Source organism: Pseudoliparis swirei, chromosome 11 (genome assembly GCF_029220125.1).
Source record: "Pseudoliparis swirei isolate HS2019 ecotype Mariana Trench chromosome 11, NWPU_hadal_v1, whole genome shotgun sequence".
Taxonomy (NCBI): Eukaryota; Metazoa; Chordata; class Actinopteri; order Perciformes; family Liparidae; genus Pseudoliparis; species Pseudoliparis swirei.
In genome coordinates, this window is record NC_079398.1 from 17,785,320 (window position 1) to 17,794,648 (window position 9,329).

The window sequence follows — 9,329 nt, forward strand, 5'->3', positions numbered from 1 at the left end:
TATCGCAGGTATATGCTAAACTGCGATAGGGACTAAAGAGGAAAAAGCGAGTGCCTAATTGATACTAAAACGGTAATTATAGACTCCCAACATCTCTGAGACTAAGGTTCTAACGTTAACTTAGCTATACCCTGTAACTTTAGCCACTTGTTGGACTTAATACATGTTTAATGACTCCTTGCCTAGAGAAAGTTGAACAGCTATCTTTTTCCACTCTGTACAGTTTCTGCAAGATATCACCATGCTGCTGAAGGTGAGATACCAGAGGACCAAGAAGTACATCCGATTACAGCTAGGTTTCACCTATTTGGAATTCATCACTGCAGGTGAGTAACATATTGTGTAAAAAACAAATTATTGCTGTTTTAACAACAAATACACAATGTTTAAGTGGCATTGTTCATAGGATTGTCATAGTCCTAATGGGTTTTTATTATTTTACTTTTACTTGGTGCTGTCCGTCTTATGGCGTGAATAGTCTACTTCTTGCTGCAGGCCTTTTTTTGGTTTATTTTGACATTCTAAATACAGCAAACATTGACAATTATGTAGCTTCTACCTCTCATTGTTACTTTGTTTAAATTCCATATCTGGATTATCTTGGTTGCTTGGCTACACATTCAAGTCTTGCCACAACTGGAAAACAGGTTGTCTGCCATTGCAGCTATACACATCAGTCGATAACTGATGGTGTTTTTAGTTTTCAACTTGCTTCTGAAAGTTATTGTTTTTTGTACAGTAATGGCGACAACACAACATTGTAATACTGCTGTTAAGTCAAAGCATGCAATTTCAGATATGTTATATAGATAATATGGTTGATCAATCATTATGTGCAGTTAAAACCTGTTTTTTATCTTTATGTTGTCATGCTTTTCATCCTGTAGTCAAAAACAAATTTGGACTCCATGATGCAGCTGAACTTCACATATTTGATGAAACTGACACTGCAGTGGAGGAAGACATTCTTCTTGAACTGATAGAGTCCAATCCAGACCTTTGCCTGATCGTGCGTGCCAGCATTTCAGATGAAGGTAGGTAGAAAATGCCTTGCTCACCAAACCTGGAGGTGAAGATGTCCTTGAAGAGTACAAGTCAGGAAATTCGCGGAAGCACCGCACCCGTAGACAGCTTGTCAACATATTGGCTAGCCATATGACTGAAATGGATGGGTAAGTGTTTCTTCAAAATGTTGTAGAATTTCTTTCCACGTTTTTTAGACGTCAAAGGACTAGTGAGTTGTGCACATCTTTTATTTAAACTAGTCCTTAATTTGGTTGGATTTAAGTAGTTATCAGCACACACACCTTTTGCTTAATTATTATTATTGTTGGCATCTGTATGATCAACAACTGAATCAAGACTTCACACTGCCGTTTGGTGCTGAGACGGCTTCCAAGATGCTCGAGAAGTGGGATACAGCATTCAAGCCCACGGTCATCAAAGAGGCCAAACACCTGACTCCGACAACTGAGCTGTGCCAACTTCTGACAGCTGCGGAGAACCTTCTAGAATGTGATCATACCGGTAAGCTACATGATATCCTTAATTTATTATCCAAATGGCTGGTGCTATTAACTTTGTGCATTCCAAGTACATATAAATGATTTGTTTTGCCTCATTTACTCCTGGTAGACTGGGACAGTGACATGGCTTCTCTGCTGCTGCTTCTCCATCTCTTGCCACCCACAGCTGGACGGAAGAGGATCAAAATCAGTCCCAGTGATGCAGTGGGAAAAATGTTGCATTTTCACAAGGTATGTGTGTCTCATCTGTGTAAATCCCACAAGCCAGTTTTTCAGTTATATTAACTCAATAAAAAAGTGATTTAAGCTTGCAAAATAACAACTAATCTGAACGTCTCAATGTTGCAAACTTTACAACAGTTCTTCAACAGAAGGACTTTTTGGACACAGGAGCAAATCAACATTTATTTTATCTAACTGACTCAACTATGCAGTGAGCAGTTGAAAGCTTGCTAACTCTTCCTTTTCCTGCTTTAAAGTGATAATTCGAATTATTATACACGCTTCACTGAGTGTTCCTTTTTCAAAATAAAGTGGGACTTAATTTGGGAGGAAGACACTTCCAGTGAAGCTCACATCTTTGCAACACAGGGCCAGATGACTGCTCAAATTGGAGGATCTATTAAACGCATGGAGCAACAAGTACCACTGCATGGCTAATAACTTGAGCTAAGTTTGTCATGTTATTGTGTTTTTCAGTCATGCTGCAGCATCAGTGAACACCTGCTGGGAAGAGAGGCTAAACAACCGGACCTCCTTGCTGTTGGCCGAAACAAAAACAGAATCGATGCCTTCTCCATCGTTGTGGATAAACAGCTCATCCCCTGCCAAGCTACGAGCTCGTTGGGTGCTTTTGATGAACTATTTAAATCCCACTACGTTTTCAACCTGTCTTACGATGAAACTTTGGTCCCACTCTTCACCTTTGTGCAGACAACAGTCGACAACATCGATATTACAACAACAGATCAGTCTCCAAGAGTACGTGAGTTCTGGGCGAAGGTCTTGCACGTGGTTTAAAAATGAAGTGTTTCATTTGTGGTGTTGTACATGCGGCCTGCCAGGAGTTAATTTTTGTAAATGTGCATGATGGTGCTTTGAAGATCTTTTCTGAATAAAATAAAAATAATTGTATCAATAATCTATTGAAGTTCACTGTTTTTGGGGTGTAAGCATTTGACCGTATGTAGATATACAATTTTAGTGTTAATAGTAAATTTTTACATGGCATTAAATATGACGAGTGTCAGAAATCAACACTCTTACTGAAAGCAAACAACACAATTTAGTGTTAAAAGTACACTGCAATGTGTTATTAAATAACACCAAGAGTGTTAGAAATCAACAACAATTTAGAGTTAAAAATACACTGAAATGTGTTATTAAATAACACCAAGAGTGTTAGAAATCAACAACAATTTAGTGTTAAAATTACTCTGCAATGTGTTATTAAATAACACCAAGAGTGTTAGAAATCAACAACAATTTAGTGTTAAAAATACACTTTTGCGTGTCTTTTAACAACACTCTAGGTGTTAAATATTAACACTATTAATGAGTTAAAATATTAACACTATGCAAAGTGTAAATTTAACTCGGAGCCGGGGTGGATTATATAAACACCAGCATAGTGTTGATTTTAACACCGAGTTAAATTCACACTTTCGATTTTGCTGTGTAGGCTTCCAAGAGGAGCCTTTTGCTCTATGTTTTAAACATGATCCCCTTTAATACTATATTTGGTACATTTTATGGTATTGTTTATCTCCTTCAGATAATTTATAAATAAAGCCCAATTATGAGGGAAGGTATAAGACCAGCTAAAAATAAAAGACAAAATAATTCCCTTTAGGAAGTGAATATATACAGTTAAACCCCTTCTTCAAACTGTGAAGATATACAGTTAGGCCGTTAATTAACCTCAAATGTCGTTTTTACAATTTAAAAATGAAGATGTACACATCTGTAATGTTCTTTAAAAAAAATATTTTACACATACAAAAAAGGGTTTCTAAAAAAACCACTTGTTGAAAATGATCCAGGATCAATCAGTCGTGGAGTTGTACACCTGGACCGCCAGCAGAGAGCAGCATGCAGGTATTTATGAGTGAAACTCAGAGAGAAGAAGACACTGAAACATTACAATTCACTTTTTTTATTTATAGTTAGATGTTCATCTTGGGAGTGAAAACGAAATCTCTAATTCAGTTTAATTTCAAATGTAATGAACATGCAGAAGAATATGCAGAAGATCATGATTAGAAAGCAAAGCAGTGATCAAAGAGCTGTGAAAACAAATATGAAAATGTTGAAAATAAGTAATTTAAAATAAACTTAATCCGTGTGCAGTTTTCAGCGTGAGTACATGAAATCAGTTCAGATGTTCAGTGTCACGAGAACTTCATAAAACTGCATTAAAATAATGCAAACACACAGCTGTCATGTGAAGGCGAAGAACACGTCTTCTTCTCTCTGAGTTTCTCTCTGCTCATAAACACCTGCATGCTGCCCCCTGCTGGCGGTCCAGGTGCACAACAACTCCATGACTCCATATATTTTCGTCATTTAAACCCTCAAATAACTTTAGGATTCTCAATGTGAGCCTCTTCTGTCCTTTCCTGGATTTCAATCAGGGGGTTAGCGGTTAAATCCCCGCCCTAGTCGATGTGTCCTTGAGCAAGACACTTAAACCCTGAGTTGCTTCCTGTCGCTGTGTATCTACGGTGTTGTAGCCTATATGAGTGTAACATGATTGCAAATCGCTTTGGATTAAAGGCTCAGCTTCATGACTTGTAATGTAAAATGAATTTCATGAGTCGTGAGTTAAATGACGCTTGGCTGCATTGTTTATATTGCATTTCTTTTTTGTCTTCATTTTAATTAACATTTACATAGTGTAAATAATAACAATTGTAGATCAAACATGATAAGGCGCCTTAAAAAATAAAATGTTTTTTTATGTGTAAAATGTACAAAACAACATTACAGACGTACATATTCATTATACCTTGTAAAGAAAATACTTTTAAAGGTTCTCTAATGGCCTAATGAACAGTCTTTTCAGCGGGTGGGTCGATGTGAGTAGCGTGACGTCACAGCCGTTGGTAAATCTTCACCGCTAACCACGTTGACTCAACACCAGAAGACGAGCAACACCTCTGAAAACGCTCTCATGCTGTCAGGCGATGGCCTCTAACTAGTGTGTAACTGGGAATCCACCAGTGGGTGATGGACCCGCCAAGCACAGATCGGCTCACCCACGCACACAGTGATTATTTGGTGCTCTTTTTGATTTTGGAGAATAATCTGATTGACTTCATTTGATTGTGAGTCAGGAAACAAAATCAGTGAAGCAGTTTAACAAAGAGAGTCGTCTTTCACGTGGAGCAACAGATCTTGAGAAACCCAACGCCTTCTCCGGCCTGTGAGTGGTAACTATAAGCAGGGGTGGCCGACATGTTGCGCAATCTGCACACACACATCCATCTGGCTCACCACGACCGGAGGCTGTCAGGGTTCATTAGAGGCTCGTTAAGCAATGGCTGAAACATACCAGCGTACAGAGGAGCTGCACCCTCATGTTGCAGAATAATCTAAAACTCAGAGACACTGATACCACTTAGGCTACTGCTTTAAAATATAAAATGAGAGAAATGCTTCTCTCTTAACTTTTAGTTTCTTTTAACTCGTCGAGGCCAGATCAAATAATCAAAGAGATGTTTAATCTTAGTGGTATTCAGCTGGTTATATACAGGTTTAGATAAAAAACTAGACTATATTTATATATCAAACAACATGACACAGTTTAAAGCTAAATGTTAAAAGAACAAAGCTGGTGGTTATGTGTAGGTCATCATCAGGAAACGTATCATCCCTCAACGTCATTGTGAAATGTGGGCCGAATAAATAGATACAGATTTATTGCAGGCGTCTAGTCATCTACTCCTCTGGTCTTCTAGTCCTCTGGTCTTCTAGTTCTCTGGTCCTCTTAGTCTTCTAGTCCTCTAGTCCTCTAGTCTTCTAGTCCTATGGTCCTCTTAGTCTTCTAGTCCTCTGGTCCTCTTAGTCTTCTACTCCTCTGGTCTTCTAGTCCTCTGGTCTTCTAGTCCTCTGGTCTTCTAGTTCTCTGGTCCTCTTAGTCTTCTAGTCCTCTATCTTCTAGTCCTCTGGTCCTCTTAGTCTTCTAGTCTTCTAGTCCTCTGGTCCTCTTAGTCTTCTAGTCCTCTAGTCTTATAGTTCTCTGGTCTTCTAGTCCTCCGATCCTCTAGTCCTCTGGTACTCTGGTCCTCTGGTCAGCCGTGTTGAATCTGACCTCGGTTCCCCCTGACCTCTGCGCCCCCTCAGCAGCAGCAGCAGCAGATCTTCCTGCACAGGTTGTTCTTCTTGTACTTCACGGCCCTCTTGACCTGGACCGCGGCCTGGACCACGTAGTCCCGCGTGGCGCCCACGTTGGCCTCCACGTTGTCCAGCATGCCGCCCTGCTCCTCCACCAGCCGGGCCATCTGGGAGAACAGCTCGTGGACGCCCCGGATGCGTTCCTCCAGCTCCAAGAGCTCGCGGTGCCGCGTCTCCATCTCGCTGAGGGCCGAGCGGGCGCCGCGGCCCTCCATGAGGAGGTGGTCCGAGAACACGTTCCACTTGCCCGTCTCCACCATGTGGTCGATCTGCTCGCGGCTCACCTCCTTGCCCATGATCTCCGCCTGCCTCTGGATGCGCGTCTTGCAGTTCTCCCGCTGCATCATCTCCGCCTCGTTGTACTCGGAGATGGCGCGGTGGAAGGCGCCGGTGAGGGAGACGCACTGGGAGCGCGCCATGCGGGTCACGGCGGCCGCCGGGCCGCGCTCCTCCTCCAGCTCGTCGCTCAGCTCCCGGAGCTTCTCCAGCCGGGCGTAGATGGCGTCCCCCCGGGCCTTGATGTCGCGGCCCAGCGCGTTGGAGTCGCGCTTGATGCTGCTGATGCGGCGGACGGACGTGAGGAAGCGCGTGTTCTGCTTGGCGAGGCGCTTCACGTCCAGCGTGAGCAGGTGCATCTCCTTCCTCATGGCCTGGGCCTTCTTGTAGACGTCGTCCATGACGCCCTCACCGCCCTCGAACGCCGCGGCGCGCTGCTCCTCGGCGTCGCCCTCGGCCGGGTCGAGGTTCTCCTGGAGAACGTTCTCCTCTGCCGAGGGGAAGTTCTTCAGCTCACATAGTCGGTCCTTCATCTTGACCTTCGAGAGGAGTCAGGAGACAAATATGATGAGGAGCTGAGCTCAAAGGCTGCACACTGAAGGTCAGAAGGCAACACACTCCACCTATAAAATAATGGTTCTTAAATGGTTCGTTAAAAGGCTTTGTGGTTCTACGAAGAACCATCGCCTACTGAAGATCCATTTTTGAAGGTTCTTTGAGACTTCTTTATAGGTTCTTTGATACATCTTTAAGAAAATGGGTCTTTAGAGAACCCTGGTTTGAAAGGTTCTTTGAAGAACTATTTAAGGAAATGGTGCCTAAATATAAATATCTGCATTATATAATTATAATTTGTTTGTATATAACTTTGAAAATACAATCAAGAGAATGTTAGTTTATATTCCAGAGGATTCTGATAAATAATTATTTGAGGCATTTTGCTGAAGACACACAAGAGGAAACTGATGGACCTCCTCAGCTGTCTCTTCATCATCGACTAATAACTAATACATAATATTTCCTAAAAGTTGCATTGTTGTGATCAAGTTTAAAGTTTAATAAAAGGAAATATCCCACATGAACATCAAGCTCAAATGTTGGTCATTAAAAGTGAAAATCAAAGGGGACAACAAAAACAATAACAATAACGAGCAAGTCATATAAACAATACGCATGTCGCCAGTTCAAGAGTCCATGAATATATCATTAAAGTGCTTACAATATAATAAATATTAATAATAAATAATAATAAATACCTCGCTGCGGATCCTCGACGCAGCTCAGCTCGACGCAGCCACGGAAACGATCATTTCCTCTTTTCTTCACACTAAATGTTCAACGAGCAGAGAGCTCAGCGAGGTCTGCGCGCACTCACACGCACGCGGGCAGGCGTGCACGTGCATTACACTGACACACCGACACAGCAGCAGGTACGAAAGCGGAAGATCACGCCCCCCAACACACACACACGCCCACACACACACACACACACACACACACACACACACACACACACACACACACACACACACACACACACACACACACACACATACACAAACACACACACACACACCGCACATCTCTGCTCTTGGTCCTTTCTTGAATATTCATTTATCAATTTGACTAATTTAAGGTTGATCAATGTATTGTCATGATAAAAAATGAGAGACAAACTCTTTTTCACATTCTGACTCTCCATCAGGAAGCAGCTGTGGACTAGAGTCTCACCACGAGTTCATTAGCTGTAAACTATTAAATTATTATCCAATATTATTATGTATCATCAGCAAAATACACTTTATATATACATCAAAACGTACACACAATGCTGTACACACATCCTGAGGACTAGAGGACTAGAAGACCAGAAGACCAGAGGACTGGAGGACCAGAAGACCAAGGGACTAGAAGACCAGAAGACCAGAGGACCAGACGACTGGAGGACCAGAAGACTAGAGGACCAGAGAAATAGAAGACTAGAGGACCAAAGGATTAGAAGACTAGAGGACTAGAGGACCAGAGGACTAGAGGACCAGAGGACTAGAAGACTAGAGGACCAGAAGACTAGAGGACCAGAGGACTAGAGGACCAGAAGACTAGAAGACTAGAGGACCAGAAGACTAGAGGACCAGAGGACTAGAGGACCAGATGACTAGAAGACTAGAGGACCAGAAGACTAGAGGACCAGAGGACTAGAGGACCAGAGGACTAGAAGACTAGAGGATCAGAAGACTAGAGGACCAGAGGACTAGAGGCCTAGAAGACTAGAAGACTAGAGGACCAGAGGACTAGAGGACCAGAGGACTAGAAGACTAGAGGACCAGAAGACTAGAGGACCAGAGGACTAGAGGACCAGATGACTAGAAGACTAGAGGACTAGAGGACCAGAAGACTAGAGGAGCAGAGGACTAGAGGACCAGAAGACTAGAGGACTAGAGGACCAGAGGACTAGAGGACCAGAGGACCAGACGACCGGAGGACCAGAAGACTAGAGGACCAGAGGACTAGAAGACTAAAGGACCAGAGGACTAGAAGACTAGAGAACCAAATGATTAGAAGACTAGAGGACCAGAGGACTAGAAGACTAGAGGACTAGAGGACCAGAGGACCAAAGGACTAGAAGACTAGAGGACTAGAGGACTAGAGGACCAGAGGACTAGAGGACTAGAAGACTAGAGGACTAGAGGACTAGAAGACTAGAGGACTAGAGGACCAAAGGACTAGAAGACTAGAGGACTAGAGGACTAGAAGACTAGAGGACTAGAGGACTAGAAGACTAGAGGACTAGAGGACCAGAGGACTAGAAGACTAGAGGACCAGAAGACTAGAGGACCAGAGGACTAGAGGACCAGATGACTAGAAGACTAGAGGACTAGAGGACCAGAAGACTAGAGGACTAGAGGACCAGAGGACTAGAGGACCAGAGGACCAGACGACCGGAGGACCAGAAGACTAGAGGACCAGAGGACTAGAAGACTAGAGAACCAAATGATTAGAAGACTAGAGGACCAGAGGACTAGAAGACTAGAGGACTAGAGGACTAGAGGACAAGAGGACCAAAGGACTAGAAGACTAGAGGACTAGAGGACTAGAGGACTAGAAGACTAGAGGACTAGAGGACTAGAAGAC

The 9,329-nt window shown here is 42.8% G+C and overlaps 1 protein-coding gene across 1 annotated transcript; it reads right to left on the bottom strand.

Annotated features, from left to right (window-relative positions):
- Positions 1-3,661: 3,661 nt before the first annotated feature.
- stx11a (syntaxin 11a) lies at positions 3,662-6,732 on the bottom strand. The gene has a single exon (XM_056426792.1). It carries the CDS (start codon positions 6,728-6,730, stop codon positions 5,867-5,869), a length of 864 nt encoding a protein of 287 aa, XP_056282767.1. The 5' UTR covers positions 6,731-6,732; the 3' UTR covers positions 3,662-5,866.
- Between the last annotated feature and the right edge of the window lie 2,597 nt (positions 6,733-9,329).